The sequence below is a fragment of the Heterodontus francisci genome, chromosome 27, assembly GCF_036365525.1.
Source record: "Heterodontus francisci isolate sHetFra1 chromosome 27, sHetFra1.hap1, whole genome shotgun sequence".
NCBI lineage: Eukaryota > Metazoa > Chordata > Chondrichthyes > Heterodontiformes > Heterodontidae > Heterodontus > Heterodontus francisci.
This window is the reverse complement of record NC_090397.1, coordinates 46,926,241-46,946,916: the sequence shown is the minus strand read 5'-3', so window position 1 is coordinate 46,946,916 and position 20,676 is coordinate 46,926,241. Positions and strand designations below refer to the sequence as shown.

The following is a 20,676-nucleotide window of genomic DNA, read 5'->3' as shown; positions in this document are numbered from 1 at the left end:
ATATTGAAAATGATGGAGTGCTTGGGGAAGATGAGGAGAGACTGAAACACATTGGCATTGGTACGGAATAACGGTTGTGATTTCTAAGTGCAATGTCGGTTTGTAGGTGGAATAGAAGGATCTTGAATAAGGAATGTTGAAAGAAATGGGAATGTAGTTGCAAAAAGTGAGGAAAATAGTTGATGGTATCTCCAGCTAATTCCTGTTGCTTGATATGTTGGCATGCTGGGAGCTATTCATGTGTTCTTTTTGCAACTCCAGATACTGTTAGCTCAAATATCATCAGACTTCTAATATTGTGTACTGTGAACTATTAATGAGACCAACCACATGTTTGTAAGCAGCCTGTTTTTTGTATGCCAGGTTGACGACGATGTAAAAATTGCATTTATTTGAATTTGTCTTTCACTCAACAGGGAGTGAAGCCTTTTAAAGTGAATTTATTGTAATTTTATGTATCCCCAAAAATGTAAATGGACACCTGGAATTTAACCCAGAGAAGTGAGATAATGCATTTGTGGAGGTCAAACAAGACAAAGGAGCACACAATAAATGAGAGGATATGGAGAGGTGTCGATGAAGTGAGGGACCTTGGAGTGTATGTCCACTGATCCCTGAAGGTAGCTGGACAGTTCGATAAGGTGGTACACAAAGCATACGGAATCCTTTCCTTTATTAGCCGCGACATAGAATATAAGAGTAGGGAGGATATACTGGAATTATATAAAACATTAGCTAGGCCATAACTTGAGTACTGTGTGCAGTTCTGGGCACCTGATTACAGAAAGGATGTGATTGCACTCGAAAGGGTACAGAGGAGATTTACCAAGATGTTGCCAGGACTGAAAAATTGCAACTATGAGGAAAGATTGGATAGGCTGGGGTTATTTTCCTTGGAGTAGAGGAGGCTGAGGGAAGATTTGATAGCGATGTACAAAATTGTGAGGGGCCTGGATAGAGTGGATGGGAAGGGCCTATTTACCTTAGCGGAGGAGTTGGTGAGAGGAAGCGTAGATTTCAAGTGATTGGTAGAAGGGTTAGAGGGGAGATGAGAAAAATTTTCACCCAGAGGGTGGTGGGAGTCTGGAACTCAGTCTGAAAGGATGGTGAATGGTGAAAACCTCATCTTATTTAAAAGGTGCCTGGATGTGCATCTGAAGTGTTGTAATCTGCAGAGCCATGGACCAAATGCTGGAAAGTGGGATTAGGCTGGGTGGCTCTTTTTTTCGGCGGCGCAGACACGATGGGCCAAGTGGCCTTTTTCTGTGCCGTAAACTTTCTATGATTCTATGACAGCCAGTAACTTCAAAATGCTTTATTGGGAATGTTATGTTTGGCAAAAACTGATTTTTCCAGTAAAGCATTTAACAGTTGGAGTGTATACTTGGTGGCACAGATGTTGCTGTAGCATTGTTCAGTGCTCTAGATTAGTAGGAACAGTCCTCTATTTATCCTCATGGTGAATACCTGATGGCAGTTTGGTCATTTAGGAAAGTCACAATCCCAGAAGAAAGAAGAGAGAAATAAAAATTGGAAAATAAGTCACCAGATGATGTGCATGCTGATCTTGATGCTTAGTTTGAAAGGAAACTTAACTCTGTTTTTGGTTCAGAATTTGGAGGATCTAATGAGACAAGGAAGGGGCAGGGAAATGCATCACATTTTAAATATCACTAATGAAAATTGTACCTTTATTTATACATATGTGAACATACTAGAAATGCATGCGCGTCTTGAGACATGCTTACTTTTAATTGCAATTTTATTTATTACTTTGTGTTCGGCTCAAAATCCATATATAGTGCCAACATGCTGAGTTTAATAGAAGCTATTGCAGTAGGGTTGGAGGGAGTGAGTGACAGGAGCTGTGGAGTGGTTGGGGGGAGGGTGGTGGGGAGAGAAAGAGAGGTTAATGCAGGAGGGAGGGACCAAGAGATTGGGAGTGGGGGTGGGTGGAGAGGGAAGAGAGGGGCTGTTGCAGGAGCGAAGGAGTGAGAGATTGGGACTGGAGGTGGTGAGGTGGGGCAAAGCCATTGTGCGAGTGCTGGAGTGAGACAATGGGGAGAGAGAGGGTCATTAATCACAGCTGGGGTGAGAGAGAGAGGCCATGATCGCTTTGAGTTGTTGGAAGGCTTCTTTGTGGGGCTAGGGGAGCATTCCTGCTCCTCCTGGTTCACAGGGAATTCAGTAAAAGGTACTTAAATCTTGAGCTGGCAGCTCCTGCCTCCCTATTCACTGTGTGGTTACCCAATGTCTAGGAAACCCACACGGCAACTGGAAAATTTAAATCAAACTTCCATTTGCACTGCAGGAGCCTTATTTAACTATGTTAAGTGTCTTGCCTTTCATGGGCAGGAGAGTTACACAACGTGAAACCTGCTGGTGTAAAAATGGCAAGGGACATGTTACGAGGTGAGTTGGGATGCGTTCCCGTTTTAAAATTTTTCCCCACCCACAACCCCCCTCTCGCCGATTGTGGGGTGGTTAATATCGAGGCTGTGGAATCAGCTTCCACATGTATGCTGTTGGCATTGGCTCAACCTCACTGCCACCTGTCTCGATCCCTCCAACATCTCTGTGCTGTCAGCTTGCTTGTCCATTATCTGCTGAAATACTTATCCATGCCTTTATTACCTCTAGACTTGACTATTCCAGTACATTCCTGGTTGGCCTCCCATCTTCCACTAGCTCATCCGAACTTCTGCTGCTTGTATCCTAACTCTCACCAATTTGTGTTCACCCATCACCTCTGTGTTCCCAGTCAGGCGACGTCTTATTTTTAAAATTGTCATCCTTGTTTTCTGATCTCGCCATGACCTCGCCTCTCCCCATTCATGTAACTTCCTCCAGCCCCGCAACATTCCAAGAGCTCTACACTCCTTGAATTATGGCCTCTTGTGCATCCCCAATTTTAAATGCTTCACCATTGGTGGTTGTGCTTAGGCCCTAAACTCTAGAATTCCCTCCCTAAACCTCTTTGCCCTCTACCTCTCTCTTCCAAATTAATATGGTCCTTAAAACCTACCTCTTTGACCAAAGTCAAAATCCTGGAGCTTCCTTCCTAATAGAACTGTGGGTGTAGCTACCCCACATGGACTGCAGCAGTTCAAGAAGGCAGCTCACCACCTTCTTAAGGGCAATTCGGGATAGGCAATAAATGCTGGCCTAGCCAGTGACGTTCACCTCCCATGGATGAATCTTTTAAAAAAAGCTTTTCATCTGCAATGTTGGGTCGGGGCCGGAGGGTGGGGGGATATTTCAGCCCCCAACAACAGGTGGGTTTGGACTGGGTGGAAAGTAAAACTGTAAAAGAAAACAATCCTGAACCTAACCCACCTCGAATCTGTCTACTTCCAGTTTTAATGGAGGCAGGGCTGGGTGTGGGTGACCATCACGCTCCCAGGAGACTGGGAACTCATTTGAATATTTTAATGAGGCTGTGTGCCTCATTTTGTTTCTTCATTCCAGCTTGAATGCTGGTTGGCCAGGTTTTCTGGGCCTTGCGAAACCTGGCATCTAAAGGGAGGCATGGACCGCTATATGGGACAGGTGCATGTTTTTCCAGCACTGCTTGTGCACCAGGAAGAACAGAGGTGCTTACCCTGGTCCCCCAAGCAAAGCTGTTAACGTCCTCAGTGATCCCTCTCTTCTTACCCCACCATCCCCCACTTGAAATGTTGCTGCCCCCATCTCCCCGCAATCTCCCTCCACAGCCCACAATCTCCTTCTGTGCCCCTTTCCCCACTCTGTCCATTGTGGGTTCCTGCAATTCTCCCCAGAACTGACTCCTCCACCCCCCTGTTATCCATGCCTTTATCACCTCCAGAGGCAACAATTCTAATGCTTTCCTGGCCATTCTTCACCTTCCACAAAACTTCGGCTAATCCAAAACTCAGCAGTGTATATTCTCTTCTGCAACAAGTCCCACTTGACCATCATCCCTGTATTCACTGATTTGCATTAGGTCCTAGTTCCCCAAGATGTCAGATTTAAAATTCTTATCCTCATGTTCAAATCATTTCATGACCATGGCTCTTCCTGTGTCTGTAACCTTCTCCAACTCTACAGCCCTCCAAGAACTCTGTGTTTACATCACCATAAATTGGCAGCCATACTTTCAGATGTCTAAGCCCTAAACTCTGGCATTCCCTCAAACATCTCCAACTTTCCACCTTCCTCTCCTCTTTTAAGACCCTCCTTAAAAGTCACCTTTTTGATCAAAATTTTAGTCGCCTCTTCTAATATTTCCGTATTTAGCTTAGTAGCAATTTTCTTTTAGCAAGAAGCACTTTGGGGCAATTTTCCACATGAATGTTAAATGAATGCAAGTTGTTGAAATAAAGATAATATATATATATATATATGTTATAGTTCAATGTTGAGGTTAACAATCCATTCAACGGCTTCAGCTGATGCAGTGTGAATGGTTTTGATGCCACCAGGAACGAATCTCTCAGGGCAAGAGTTTAATATGTGGGTGATGGTCTGACTTGGATGGCCACAGTCACAATTTGAGCTGGTCTTCATGCTCCACTTGTTGAAACAAAAAGAAGGCTGTCAGATATTTGACCTATTCATGCTTAACAGATTTTCTATCTTCTTAAACCAAAATGGTTGCCGGAGTAAGGCATACTTGCTACTTCAATATGCGCTAAGTAGTAATTTATATTGATGTCTCAAAACAATTGAAATTCTCCAGAGCTGCATTGAGTGCAACGGTTGTTTAGTCCTAGTATAGCACTGAGTAAAAATTTCCGATAATTATTTGTTCCTTCTCCATTAATAGAGAACCTATTTAAAACATACATAATAGCAGCCCCTTCCCTTGACTTTTTATAGGATGTCAGAGTATAATTCTGTACAGTCAGTATCTGAAGAGAAAAGACCACAAAATAATGGGTGATAAATAATCATTTTAATAGAATCAAAAAATAAGAAAAAAGGGGAACATGACTGGAGGGAGAACACAAACAACAGATCTAGCAATCACAAGAACCCAAGAAGTAGGAGCAGGAATAGACCATATGACCCATCAAGCCTGCTCCGCTATTCAAAACATTCATGGCTGATTTTAGGATTCAGCTGCACTTTCCCGCCTATTCATCATACCCCTTGATTCCCTGAGAGACCAAAAAACCCTCTATCTCGGCCTTAAATGTATTCAGTGACGGGGCATCCACAGCCCTCTGGGGTAGAGAATTCCAAAGATTCACAACCCTTTGAGTGAAGTAATTTCTCCTCATCTCAATCCTAAATGATTGGCCCCTTATCCTGAGACTGTGCCCTGACCAGCAGAAATAATCTCTGTGTCTACCCTGTCCAGCCCCTTTTAGAATCTTGAATGTTTCAATGAGATCACCTCTCATTCTTCTAAACGCCAGAGAATGCAGGCCCCATTTACTTAGTTTCTCATCATAGGACAACCCTGTCATCCCAGGGACCAATCTAGTGAATATTTGCGGCACTGCCTCCAATGCAAGTATATCCTTTCTTAAATGTGGAGACCAAAACTGCACACAGTATTCTGAATGTGATCTAGCAATACTTCCTTATTCCTGTACTCCAATCCCCTTGCAATAAAAAAGAGCAAGTTAATGAATGAATGGTCTGCTATATTTTTCATTTTCCAACATTTTAATTTTAATTCCAGAACTGCATTTAAAGGTTTTCTGGTCTCCATTAAAAAAAAAATCCACCATTTCCTCTCCTTTTCCCAAGGGTTAGCATCTCGTGATGAATGGTCATTGACCTGAAACATTAACTGTTTCTCCCTCCACAAATATTGCCAGACCAGTATTTTATGTTTTTTTTAATATTAGCATCTCATGAACAAGCTATTAGCATATTTTTTTTGTTTCTTTTAACATGCCTATTGCTTCTCTGAAGGGTTCCTTGCATCATTTAATAATCTCCTGCTTTTGTTTCAAGCAGGTTGCAGACCTTTCACTTCTTTTTGATGTATTTGCCTGTGCTTTCCTGACCCTTCCCCGTTTTCTCTTTTTGTTAATTCAATTAAAATACATGTCCCAGTTTCATTATTTAGTACTGAAGGGCACAGTCTAAAACACTGACCTGTCTTTCTCTTCACAGATGCTGACTGACTTGCTATGTGTCCAGCACTTTCTGTTTTTGTTCAGACTTCCAATTTTTGCTGTTCTTCTGTATTCAGTTTGGATGTTCCTTTTTAAAATTTGTTCATTCTATTTCTTTATATAGAGGGAAAAGGTTTGTTGCCATGAAAGTGGTAAAGAGCGCCCAGCACTACACAGAAACAGCTCTGGATGAAATTAAGTTACTGAAGTGTGTAAGTATAACGTCATTAGTAGTGCTGAAACAAATGATAATTTGTATTTGATCTAACATTTATCATGTTATGACGTAGGATCTTCATAACTTAATGTTAGGGGTTTACTAGGGTTGCCAACTCTGGTTACACATATTCCTGGAAGTTTCATCACATGACTTCCTACTTCCAACAACCCTGTGCCCACGCTCCTGCCATTTGTCACCCAGAATGTCCACTCACACCGCACTGCCTTCCCTCGCCAATTGGAGAGTGAATGGATTCTTCATTACCTGATGCAGCGATTCTTGATCATTAAACAGCCTTTTTCTCCCCATCATCAATATTTTTATAATGAATTAACAAAGGTGTTCAAGAAAATAACAATTATTTAATTTTCCTATAATTTTTCTGTCTGGTTGCTCGAAGCACTGGCGGTTAACCTTTAATTCCTAGGGGCTCTAGGACAAACCTGGAGGATTGGCAATCCTAGGGTTTTCCCATATTAATTGTGATTTTGAATTGGGCTGAAGTTGGTAAATTCTTTAACTTGGAGAAGTTGAAATTAATTTTTTTTAAAATAACCGATCTCTGCAACATTGCTTATGGTATTCTGTTGGTCTGGAGTGTAGTTTCTGTTGTTTACCACAGTTTCACAACCACAAAGGCAATAGGAAATTTACAGGCTGACACAAGATAAAAATATTGCGTACCTCACTGAAACTGAAATGTATCACAGATATGTTATTTGTAATTTCATTTACCTAGCACTCACAAAACTCTTCAGGTGCAAGCAACTTTATTATCTCACCAAAGCATCTTAGTTCTTCATATATTACCACCTACCACCACTCCCCACCCCCCCCCCCCCCCCCCCCTCAGCTGAAGAATCAGTACTTCTCCCTATTGGACACCACTTGGAGGAAGCACTGAGGGTGGCAAGGGCACAGTATATACTTTGGGTGGTGGACTTCAATGTCCATCATCAAGAGTGGCTCGGTAGCACCACTACTGACTGACCTGGCCGAGCCCTAAAGGACATAGCGGCTAGACTGGGTCTGCGGCAGGTAGTGAGGGAACCAACAAGAGGGAAAAACATACTTGACCTCATCCCCACCAATCTGCCTGCCGCAGATGTATCCGTCCATGACAGTATTGGTAGGAGTGACCACCGCACAATCTTCATGGAGACTAAGTCCCATCTTCACATTGAGGATACCCTCCATCGTGTTGTGTGGCACCACCACTGTGCAAAATGGGATACATAGCGAACAGATCTAGCAATGCAAAACTGGGCATCCATGAGGCGCTGTGGACCATCAGCAGCAACAGAATTGTACTCAACCATAATCTGTAACCTCATGGTCCGGCATATCCCCCACTCTACCATTACCAACAAACCGGGGATCAACCCTGATTCAATGAAGAGTGCAGGAGGGCATGCCAGAAGCAGCACCAGGCATGCCTCAAAATGAGGTGTCAACCTGGTGAAGTTACAACACAGGACTACTTGCATGCCAAACCGCATAAGTAGCATGCGATAGAGCGAAGCGATCCCATAACCAATGGATCAGATCTAAGCTCTGCAGTCCTGCGACATCCAGTTGTGAATGGTGGTGGACAATTAAACAACTAACAGGAGGAGGTGGCTCAACAAATATCCCCATCCTCAATGATGGGGGAGCCCAGCACATCAATGCAAAAAATAAAGCTGAAGTATTTGCAGCATTCTTCATCCAGAAGTGCTGAGTGGATGATCTATTTTGGCTTCCTCCTGAAGTCCCCAGCATCACAGATGCCAGTCTTCAGCCAATTCGATTCACTCCATGTGATATCAAGAAACTACTGAAGGCACTGGATACTGCAAAGGCTATGGGCCCTGACAACATTCCAGCAATAGTACTTGAAGACCTGTGCCCAGAACCTGCTGCGCCCCTAGCCAAGCTGTTCCAGTACAGCTGCAACACTGGCATCTACCCGGCAATGTGGAAAATTGCCCAAGTATGTCCTGTACACACAAAACAGGACAACTCCAACCTGGCCAATTACCGCCCCATCAGTCTGCTCTCGGTCATCAGTAAAGTGATGGAAGGTGTCTATCCAGCAGCACTTGCTTAGCAATAACCTGCTCAGTGACGCTCAGTTTGGGAATCGGGGAAAACTCTCCTCTGGTTGGAGTCATACCTAGCGCAAAGAAAGATAGTTTGTGGTTGTTGGAGGTCAATCATCTCAACTCCAGGACATCACTGCAGGAGTTCCTCAAGGTAATGTCCTATACTCAACCATCTTCAGCTGCTTCATCAATGACCTTCCTTCAGTCATAAGGTCGGAATTGGGGATGTTCGCTGCTGTTTGCACAATGTTCAGCACCATTCATGACCCCTCAGATACTGAAGCGGTCCGTGTAAAAATGCAGCAATACCGGGACAATATCCAGGCTTGGGCTGCTAAGTGGTAAGTAACATTCATGCCACACAAGTGCCAGGCAATGACCATCTCCAACAAGAGGGAATCTAACCATCTCCCCTTGACATTCAATGACATTACGATTGCTGAATCCTCCACTATCAACATCCTGGGGGTTACCATTGACCCGAAACTGAACTGGAGTCGCCATATAAATACCATGGCTACAAGAGCAGGTCAGAGGCTAGGAATCCTGAAGCGAGTAACTCACCTCCTGACTCCCCAAAGCCTATCTACCATTGACAAGGCACAAGTCAGGAGTGTGGTGGAATACTCTCCACTTGCCTGGATGGGTGCAGCTCCGACACCACTCAGAAAGCTGGACACCATCCAGTACAAAGCAACCCGCTTGATTGGCACCCCATCCACAAACATTCACTCCCTCCACCACAGACGCACAGTGGCAGCAGTGTGCACCATCTACAAGATGCACTGCAGCAATGCACCAAAGCTACTCAGGCAGCACCTTCCAAACCCGTGGCCTCTACCACCTTGAAGGACAAGGGCAAAGATGCATGGGAACACTACCACCTGCAAGTTCCCTCCAAGCCACACGACATTCTGACTTGAACTTATCGCCACTCCTTCACTCATTGGGTCAAAATCTTGGAATTCCCTTCCTAATAGCACTGTGGGTGTACCTACCCCATATGAACTGCAGTGGTTCAAGAAGGAAGCTCACTACCACCTTTATCATGGGCAATTAGGGATGGGCAATAAGTCCTGGCCTAGCCAGCGATGCCCACATCCCATGAAATGAATTATAAAAAAAAAAGTAGTTTTGCTGTATTTTGCATTGGGATTTACAGCTTTTGTCTAAGCTGCATATACTTTCTTTCCCCAAAACCTTACTCCTTTTTCTCAGTTATTTACTTGATTATAAAAGATATCTTCTCCTCTTTCACAAGCGATTTTTTTTTTGATTAATTGATGGGAGGTGGTCATCGTTGGCAAAACCAACATGTATTGCCAATCGCTAGTTATTGTTGAGAAGGCTGTGGTGAGCCACCTTTTTGAACCACAGCACTCTGTGTGGTGTAGGTGCACCCATAATGCTGTTAGGGAGTTGCAAGGTCTTGACCCAGTCATGATGAAAGTGTGGCGCCATATTTTCAAGTCGAGATGGAGGAGAGGTTGCAGGTGGCGGTGTTCCCATGCACTTGATACCCATGTTCTTCTAGGTGGCACAGCTCGCAGGTTTGGAAGGTGCTGTCAAAGAAGCTTTGGCGACTTGCTGCAGTGTGTCTTGTAGATGATTCACACTGCAGCCATGGTGCGCCAGTGGTGGAAGGGTGTCAATGTTTAAGGTGGTGCATGGGGTGCCAATCAGGCAGACTGCTTTGTCTTGGTTAGTTTTGAACTTCTTGATTTTTTTTAAAAACTGCATTCATCCAGGAATATTCCATCACACTCCTGACTTGTGCCTTGTAGATGGTGGATAGGCTTTGGGGAATCAGATGTTGCGTTACTTGCTGCAGAATATCTAGCCCCGACTTGCGCTTGTTGCCACAGAATTTTTGTGGCTTGTCCTGTTAGGTTTCTGGTCAATGGTAATCTCTAGGATGTTGATGCTGGGGGATCTGGTGAATGTAATGCTGTTGAATGTCAATGGGAGCTGCTTGGAATCTCTCTTGGAGATGGTGTCACAAAAGTTGTGTCTTTTTATTTGAAAGCTTAGAATTCTGTGTCTTTTTTAAAAGACTGAGAAAAAGGATTTTCTCTGCGCGTTGAGTACTGAAACTTGGTGTTTGAACTGAGTGGGACAGATGCCTGTTCCAAACAACAGCAAAGGAAATGACAGTCACATGACTTGATTATTGGAGTTTGTTTTCATTTGCGTTGTGGAGACCAGTGAATTGGACAGGCAGGAGGCAGAACAAACTGGCTGGGACCTACCTTTGCAGACCAGAGAAAAAGACCTCTCCCTGAAAAAGGAGGTTTGCCTCTCTTGTAAAAAGAAATTCTACATTTGAGGTGGTGGCTGTGGTCTGCCTGGAGAGGGAAAAAGATCCCAGGTGAGGAAAAAACCCAGGAAAAGAGGAGTCTCTGCTCTCTGTGGAGAAAGGCTCCTTTGCTGAGAGGAAGCCCTGCATTTTAACAGGTAGCAGATTCCTGTTGCCTCCAGTATCTGAGAAATTTCTGCCTCAGGAGTGATTCCTGTTGCATCTTGTGTTTTGGGAGATCCTGAAAGCTCAAGAAAGCTTCTGTTGCTAGACTGCTATTTCAAAACCCAAGTAGAGCAGTTGCTACACCCTTTATGTATCTGTGTGACATCTGCTGCTGAAAGCCTACTCATCACAGACTGTTAATCAGCCTTGCCTGGAGAGAATTCGGGTGGCATCTGCCTATTCGATTCTGGGACACCTCACTGACCTGGAAATATCCTACCAGAATGTGACAACCTAATTGTTTTATTCTGCCTAAGAAACAGTTGTATGTGTGTGTGCATGAGGATTAGGAAGAATAAGAAGTTTTAAAAGAATCTTTTCACATGTAGATTTATCTCACTATTGTTTAAGACTTATAGTTAATTTTGTTGTTTAACGAAACCTGGTTTGGTGTGCTTTATTCTGTGGAGGACAAATAGAGTACTTAATTTTGCTATTTACCGGTAGGTGGGAAACTTTACTAATATGCTATGACCTGTGGATTAATGGGACTGAATTAACAGTTCATTACTTCCACCTTGGTTGTAACAATGGTTATTACCTGACACTGTGTGGCACTAATATTACTTGCTGCTCATCGGCTGAAACCTGAATGTTGTACAGGTCTTGCTGCATGCGGGCACAGACTGCTTCATTATCTGAGGAATTGCGAATGGAACTGAATACTGTGCAGTCATAAGTGAACATCCCCACTTCTTATGATGCAGGGAAGGTCATTGATGAAGCAGCTGAAGATGTTTGGACCTAGGACACAGCCCTTAGAAACTCCAGCAATGATGTCCTGGGGCTGAGATGATTTGGACCTCAACAGCCGCCACCATCTTTCTTTGTGCTCTGTATGACTCCAGCTAGTGGAGATTTTCCTGTGATTTTCATTGGCTTCAGTTTTACTAGAACACGTTGATGCCACACTTTGTCAAGTGTTGCCTTGATGTTGAGGGAAGTCACACACTCATCTCTGAAATTCTGCTCTTTGGTCCATGTTTAACGAAGGGTGTAATGAGGTGTGGAGCTGAGTGGTCCTGGTGGAACCCAAACTGAGTATCAGTGTAAGTGCTGCTTGATGTCACTTTGCTGATGATTGAGAGTAGCCTGAAGGGGAGGTAATTGGCTGGATTCCATTTTACCTACTTTTTGTGAATGGAACATAGCTGTGCAAATATCCACTTTGCCTGTGTTGTAGCTATACTGGAACAGCTTGGGTACAGGCGCGGCTAGTTCTGGAGAACAAGTCTTAAACCAGAGCTGAGATGTTGTCGGGGCCCATAGCCTTTGCTGTATCCAGTGCGCTCAGCTGTTCCTTGATATCTGATGGAATGGATCAAATTGGCTGAAGTCTAGCATCTGTGCTGATGGGGACCTCAGGAACAGGCCGAGATGGATCATGCTCTCGCCACTTCTGGCTAAAGATGTTTGCAAACGCTTTCACCTTGTCTTTTGCACTCGTGTTGAAGTCTGCCATGATTGAAGATGGGGATGCTCCTGGAGGCGCCTCCTCCTGTTAGTTGTTTAATCGTTCTCCATCAGTCATCAGTAAATGTGGCAAGATTGCAGAGTTTTGAATTGCCCTGTCAGTTGTGGGACCGCTTAGTTCTGTGTATAGCATGCTACTTCTCCTGTTTAGCATGCATGTAGTCCTGTGTTGTAGTTTTGCCAGGTTGGCACTTCATTTTTAGGTATGTCTGGTGCTGCTCCTGGCATGCTCTCCCGTACTCCTCATACATACAGGATTAGCTCCCTGGCTTGATGGTAATGATAGTGAGGGATATGCTGGGCCATGAGGTTAAAGATTGTGGCAAGTGCAGTTCTGCTCTTGCTGATGGCTCACAGTGTCTCATTTAGGGCCCTACCAATTTCATGGATGTGATGGATGTGAAAAATGCATCACAGACAGTGAAATCTTGGGTTCTCCATGCAATCGGCCATTTTGCAAACTTTGTGTGCTTTTTTGATTGACACAAGGCTCACTTCGCTGATTGCTGGGCATGTTGTGAACACCGTGTGTTTTAGTGATTGACACAAGACTCAACTTGCTGATTGATAGATGAGGGAGGGCTTCCGATGCAAGTTTGAGAGAAGCAGTCTCAAGTATTAGTAGACAAGTGAGAATGCCAAAATGAGCAAATCAAAAATGGCCACGACCATTACTGCAGCACATCAAGTGAAAAAATTTGGAAGCCAAATTCTGCATGCCGATGGTGGAATACTGTTTTTTACAAGCTGCAATGTTTATTTGGATCACAAACGGCGGACAATGGTTCATTGCCACTGGGAGTCCGAAAGCCATCGCAGCACTGCTGGAAAATGAACACACAAAAAAAGCAACGATTTCATCTCTTTCCAAGAAGTTGATAGAGAGCTCAGAAAACAGTCAGTTGGTTACAATGGGACATATGGATGCTTTTGCAAGCGCCAACATACCATTGGAAAAACTTGATCATCCAAAGCTGCAGGTATTCATTCAACTTAATGTGCCAAGTGCAAATAAACTACAACAGGGCTACCTACCGAAGGTTTTTGCTGCACATTGTGAGGCGATGTAGTCTCAGATTAACGCATATGAGTCTTATGTAATTATTTGTGTTGAGTCCACCAATGAGGAAAAAACTATATGCTGCGTGTTTTGTTTGATTTTATGTATGGTAAGGCCGAAGATGTACCTTCAGGAAAACTAACCACAGTACTCGCAGACTGCATCCACTTAGGAGTTGTTAATTACACCCCAGTTTCCCAAGCGATAATTAAACCTATTTCAAAATACGGTGCAGATTTCAACAAAGTGTCTGCTTTCATTAGTGACAATGAACTTGCATGACAACATCTTACAAATCTGTGCTCCAAGGTGTAATGCCTAATGCTGTCCATGTTCCCATGTAATGCACATATAATTTATTTTTTCAGTGAGCTGTGGAAAAGTGAGTTTGGTAAAGTTGACAAATTGGTCAGCTACATTAAGAAGATTTTCAAACACTGTCTTAGCCGCAAGCTACAATACAGGCAACACATTGCAAATGCAGCTGAAATGCGGGAACAAAACATTGCCTGTCCTCCAGAGCCAATAATTACACATTGGAATTCTTGGTTTGGGTAGTACAGTATCATGCAGCTCGCCTGAAATACTAATTAGACTTTGTCTTGGAAGAGCTCACACAGATGAAAAAAACAGGTTCAACAGGCATTATAACTCTTACAAACAATGCTCAACTTAATGAGGTTCAGTTTGTTTGAATCTCGACATGTCACGATCCACAAAGCTTACAATAAAGTATTGTATGTACTGTTCTGGGCTGAAGCACAGTCAAACAAACAACACTCAACTAAATGCCTGTGCTCAACAGGTGTTTTCTTGCATGGCAAAGAAGCTCAAACAATATTATTGCTATGTGAAAGAGTCAAGCAGTGAAGAAAAAGCAGCTCAGAGGTTTCAATAACCTTCTGCAGCATTCCTGAAAGCTGTGCCTATCTCTGACCCTGCACAAATGCGCCTGTCGATGGTGGATTTAAACTCGTTTGATGAGATTCCTGGCTTTGTCAAGAACTGTAGGCTGGAGATTGCTGCCTATAAAAGCATTGGAAAAGAAGCAAATTGTACTTTTCCTGCGCTGCAGTTTTGGAACTGGAATGCAGAATCACCACCTTGCGCTATCTGACAATTCCAACAAACAATGTGGATGTGGAGAAAGCTGTGTCTAAACAGGTGTTCACTGCACAGAGACAGGGAATGAAGAACTGGACAGGTGCAAGGTTGCTCCACGCTCGCATTCAACCACTGACTTCAGTGAGTAAAGAATGTGACCTGTTCATAGTCGTCATTTTACAATAGCTTTTGAGTATGTAATAAATATCATTTAAAACTAGAAACTTCCCTTGTCTTTTTGTTTTTAACCAGATAATTTTTATGGCTTGTTGCAACACCATGAAATCTATGATTTAAATACGTTAAATCGTGAAATTCATGAAATTTCTAAACTTTGACCATGAATTTGGTAGGGCCCTACTCATGGGTGTCCAGTTTTGAGCAGCTAGATCTGTTCTGAATCTATCCCGTTTTACATGGTTGCAGTGCCACACAAGATGGAGGGTGTCCTCAGTGTGAAGATGCCCCTTTATCTTCGCAGGGACTGTGCAGTGGTCACTCCTACCAATACCTTTATTTTTATTTATTTATTTGGAGATACAGCACTGAAACAGGCCGTTCGGCCCACCGAATCTGTGCCGACCAACAACCACCCATTTATACTAATCCTACATTAATCCCATATTCCCTACTACATCCCTACACTAGGGGCAATTTACAATGGCCAATTTACCTATCAACCTGCAAGTCTTTGGCTGTGGGAGGAAACTGGAGCACCTGGCGGAAACCCACGCGGTCACAGGGAGAACTTGCAAACTCCACACAGGCAGTACCCAGAACTGAACCCGGGTCGCTGGAGCTGTGAGGCTGCGGTGCTAGCCACTGTGCCACTGTATCAGACAGGTACATCTGCAACTAGTAGATTGGTGAGGATGAGGTTAAGTGGGTTTTTCCCTCATGTTGGTTCTTTCACCACCTGCTGCGAGCCCAGTCTGGTAGCTATGTCATTCAGGACTTAGCCAGCTCGATCAGTAGTGGTGCTGCCGAGCAACTTTTCGTGATGGACATTGAAGCTTCCCACCCAAAGTACATTCTGTGCCCTTGCTTCATCTAACATGGACTATTGATTTAGCTGAGGGAGAGCAATAGGTTGTAATTAAAACAAGAAATGCTGGAAATACTCAGCAGCTCTGGCAGCATCTGTGGAGAGAGAAGCAGAGTTAACGTTTCAGGTCAGTGACCCTTCTTCAGAACTAGCAGATATTAGAAATGTGAAAGGTTTTAAGCAAGTAAAGCAGGGGTGGGGCAAGAGATCACAAAGGAGAAGGTGTAGATAGGTCAAGGTCACCGAGAATAACTGACCAGAAGGTCTGTTAATGGTGTGTGGAAAGACAAAGCATTAGTACAGATAGGGTGTTAATGGACTTAAAACTGAACAGCCACAAGCACAAACATAAAAAAAAAGTGGGTAGACAAACTGAACAAACTAAGATAAAATAAACACAAAAAAATGAAAAAAGAAAAAATAACTAAAAATAAAAGTAAAACGAGGGGCCTGTCATGCTCTGAAATTATTGAATTCAATGTTCAGTCTGGCAAGCTGTAGTGTGCCTAATTGGAAAATGAGATGCTGTTCCTCAAGCTTGCGTTGATTTTCACTGGAACACTGCAGCAATCCCAGGACAGAGATGTGAGCATGAGAGCAGGGGGGAGTGTTGAAATGGGAAGCAACCGGAAGCTCGGGGTCATGCTTTCGGACAGAGCGGAAGTGTTCTGTTGTGTTTGATCTCCCCAATGTAGAGGAGACCACGTTGTGAGCAGCGAATACAGTATACTACATTGAAAGAAGTACTAGTAAATTGCTGCTTCACCTGGAAGGAGTGTTTGGGGCCTGAGATAGTGAGGAGAGAGGAGGTAAATGGGCGGCAGGTATTACACCTCCTGCAATTGCAGGGGAAGGTGCCGTGGGAAGGGGATGAGGTGGTGGGGGTAATTTTAGTTTCGTTTCGAGATACAGCACTGAAACAGGCCCTTCGGCCCACCGAGTCTGTGCCGACCATCAACCACCCATTTATACTAATCCTACACTAATCCCATATTCCTACCACATCCCCACCTGTCCCTATATTTCCCTACCACCTACCTATACTAGGGGCAATTTATAATGGCCAATTAACCTATCAACCTGCAAGCCTTTGGCATGTGGGAGGAAACCCACGCAGACACAGGGAGAACTTGCAAACTCCACACAGGCAGTACCCAGAATTGAACCCGGGTCGCTGGAGCTATGAGGCTGCAGTGCTAACCACTGCGCCACTGTGCCGCCCTTAATGGAGGAGTGGGCGAGGGTGTCGTGGAGGGAACAATCCCTTTGGAATGCTGGCAGGGGAAGGGAGGGGAAGATGCGTTTGGTAGTGGTATCATGCTGGAGATGGCGGAGGATGATCCTTTGGATATGGAGGCTGATGGGGTGGAAAGTGAGGACAAGCGGAGCCCTGTCACGGTTCTGGGAGGGAGGGGAAGGGGTGGGGCTGGAGGTGCGGTAAATGGGTCGGACGTGGTTGAGGGTCCGGTCAACCACAGTGGAGGGGGGTGGGGGGCGGGGGTAGTCGGTTGAAGAAAAAGGAAGACCTATCAGAAGCGCTGTCATGGAAGGTTGCATCATCACAGCAGATGCGTCGGAGACTGAGAAACTGGGAGAATGGAATGGAGTCCTTACAGTAGGCAGGGTGTGAAGAAGTGTAGTCGAGGTAGCTGTGGGAGTCGGTGGGCTTACAATGGATATTAGTAGGCAGCCTATCCCCAGAGATGGAGACCGAGAAGTTGAGGAAGGAAAGGGAAGTGTCAGAGATGGACCATGTAAAGGTGAGAGAAGGGTGGAAATTAGAAGCAAAGTTGATAAAGTTTGCCAGTTTGGGGCGGGAGCAGGAAACGGCACCGATACAGTCATCAATATACCGGAAAAAGAGTTGGGGGAGGGGTCCTGACTAGGACTGGAACAAGAAATGTTTGACATATCCCACAAAAAGACAGGCATAACTTGGATCCATGCGGGTACCCATAGCAACACCTTTTACTTGAAGAAAGTGAGTGGAGTTGAAGGAGAAGTTGTTCAATGTGAGAACAAGTTCAGCCAGATGGGGGAGGGTGGCGGTGGATGGGACTGGTTGGGCCTCTGTTCAGGGAAGAATCAGAGAGCCCTCAAACCGTCCTGGTGGGGGATGGAGGTGTAGAGAGATTGGATGTCCATAGTGAAGAGGAGGCGGTTGGGGCCAGGAAACTGGAAATTGTCAAAATGACGTAGGGCATCAGAAGAGTCACGAATGTAGGTGGGAAGAGACTGGACCAGTGGAGAAAAGATGAGAGTCAAGATAGGAAGAAATAAGTTCAGTGGGGCAGGAGCAGGCTGACACAATGGGTCTGCCGGGACAGTCCGGTTTGTGGATTTTGGGAAGGAGGTAGAAGCAGGCAGTCCAGGGTTGCGGGACTATGAGGTTGGAAGCTGTAGAGGGAAGATCTCCAGAGGAGATGAGGTCAGTGATAGTCCTGTGGACAGTCGCTTGATGTTCGGTGGTGGGGTCATGGTCCAGGGAGAGGTAGGAAGAAGTGTCTGAAAATTGGCGCTGATCCTCTACAAGATAGAGGTCGGTACACCATACAACAACAGCACTACCCTTGTCTGCAGGTTTGATAACAATGTTGGGGTTAGACCTGAGAAAACTGAGTGCCTCAAGTTCAGAGGGGAGCAGGTTAGAGTGAGTGACGGGGGCAGAGAAATTGAGACAGTTTTCAAAGAAAAGATCAAGAGTGGGTAAGAGGCCGGGGGGGGGGTTCCAGGTAGAGGGAGAATGCTGGAGGTGGATGAATGGGTCTGCTGATCGGGGGGAGGATTCCTGGTTAAAGGTGAATAGGTTGTAATTATCAGGATGTTTCCTTGCCCATGTTTAACCTGATGCCATGAAACTTCATGGGGTCCGACTTAATGTTAAGGACTCACAGGGCCACTCCCTCCCATACGTTTATCACTGTACCTGCACCTCAGGTGGATTGTTTCCTGTTGCTGGGATAGAATATACCCAAGGATGGTGATGGAGAAGTCTGGGATGTTATCTGAAAAGCATGATTCTGTTTGCCTATGTCAGTTTGCTGCTTGACTAGTCTGTGGGACATTTGTCCCAATTTTGGTACAAGTCTCCAGATGATAGTGCAGAGCTCTCCTCTCTATTGACTGGGTTGGGCATGCTTGTCTGGTGCCTAGGTTGATGCTGGGTGGTCCTTTCTGTTTAAAATGTAAATTTTTGTTGTTTTGATAGGATAGATTTTTAATGCCTTTATCTTTCCAAAAATTTGTTCACTGGCCCCCTACATAGGGCAAAAATTCTAACGTGGCCCCCCTACACGAGAAGATTGGACACCCCTGTTGTACTTGCATGCTGACTTTTTGTGATTCATATACAAAGACACCCAGGTCCCTCTGTACCGCAGCATTCTGCAGTCTCACTCCATTTAAATAATCTGCTTTTCTATTCTTCCTGTAAAAGTGGACAACCTTACATTTTCCCACATTATACTCCATCTGCCAAATTTTTGCCCATATCTATATCCCTTTGCAGACTCTTTTTATCCTCCTGACAAATTGCTTTCCCTACCTATCTTAGCAGCAAATCTGGCTACAATACAGCCGGTCCCTTCATCCAAGTCATTAACATAGATCGTAAATAGTTGAGGCCCCAGCACTAATCCTTGTGGTACTCCACTAGTTAAAAGTTTGCCATTCAGTGCTAACGCTGCCCGGGCAGCCCCATTTGTCACAGAGAGTAACCAGTCACAGTCAGGGGTCCCCTGCCTGTCAGACACAGGTCCTGCGTACTTCCTCTGCCTGACTTACAGGGAGCCATCAATCAGAGCCAAGCCACAAGCAGATTGATGGACTGGATGCAATCCTTTGGCGGGCCAGATTCTGACCCATGGGCCATCCGTTGAACAGCCCTGAAATATAGCAGGCGATTAGGAAGGCAAATGAAATGTTGGCCTTTCTTGCAAAGGGGACAGAGTATAAAAGTAGGGAAGTCTTGCTACAACTGTACAGGCCATTGGTGAGACTGCACCTAGAGTGCTGTAAGTTTTGTCACCTTATTTAAAGAGGGACATATTTGCATTGAAAGCAGTTCCGAGAAGGTTCACTAGGTTGATTCCTGAGATGAGGGGTTTGTCTTATGAGGAAAGTTTGAGCAGGTTGGGCCTTTACTCGTTGGACTTTAGAAGATTGAGAGGTGATCTTATTGAAATGTATAATATTCTGAGGGGGCTTGACAGGGTAGATGCTAAGAGGATGTTTCCCCTCTTGGTGGAATCTGGAACTAGGGGGCACAGTTTCAAATTAAAGGGTTTCCCATTTAAGACAGATGAGGGTTGTTCGTATTTGGAATTCTCATCCACAGCGAGCAGTGGAGGCTGGGTCATTGAATGTATTCAAGGCTGAGTTAGACAGATTTTTGATTGACGAGGGAGTCGAGGTTATGGGGGGCAGGCAGGGAAGTGGAGTTAAGGCCACAGTCAGATCCACCATGATATTGAACGGTGGAGCAGGCTTGAGGGGGTGAATGGCATACTCATGCTCCTATTTTTCTTTTTTTATGTTTATCACACTCCGCATATTCACATACATGCACAGTAAACCTAATTTAAACCTTATTACATTCCCTGTTACTCTGAACATAGCTAATTACTTACTATTACCTACTCTAGTGCTATATGTCTATCCCAATTCTCTCTGCACCTTGGTTTTTACACTCTAATAATATTTTCTGTTTCCCACACCCTGGCAAGTAAAGTATTAAACCCTCCCCAGTCATAAATGGCCCCGCAAGAACATTGATCCTGGCTCTGTTTAAGTACAAACCGTCTGGCCTGCTGTAGTTCTGTGTTCCCCAGAGCCGGTCCCAATGTCCCAGGAATCTAAAGCCCTCCCTCCTGCAACATCTCTCCAGCCACGTATTCATCATCTCTATCCTCTAATTTCTATACTCATTTGCATGTGGTACCGAAGGTAATCCAGAGATTACTGTCTTTGGGGTCCTGCTTGCTAGTTCCTTTCCTAGCTCCCTAAATTCTGCCTGCAGGACCTCATACCTCTTTCTACCTATGTTGTTGGTACACGACTGCTGGCTGTTCATGTCCCC

At 44.6% G+C, this 20,676-nt stretch overlaps 1 protein-coding gene across 5 annotated transcripts in view; it reads left to right on the top strand.

Annotated features, from left to right (window-relative positions):
• Window positions 1-20,676, top strand: part of LOC137384792 (SRSF protein kinase 2-like) — a 328,433-nt gene that overhangs the window by 169,250 nt on the left and 138,507 nt on the right. For all 5 annotated transcript variants that reach the window (XM_068059274.1, XM_068059278.1, XM_068059276.1 and 2 more), the window contains one exon: window positions 6,217-6,304. In XM_068059274.1, the coding sequence (XP_067915375.1) occupies window positions 6,217-6,304 (88 nt within the window). The remainder of the gene's footprint in view (window positions 1-6,216; window positions 6,305-20,676) is intronic.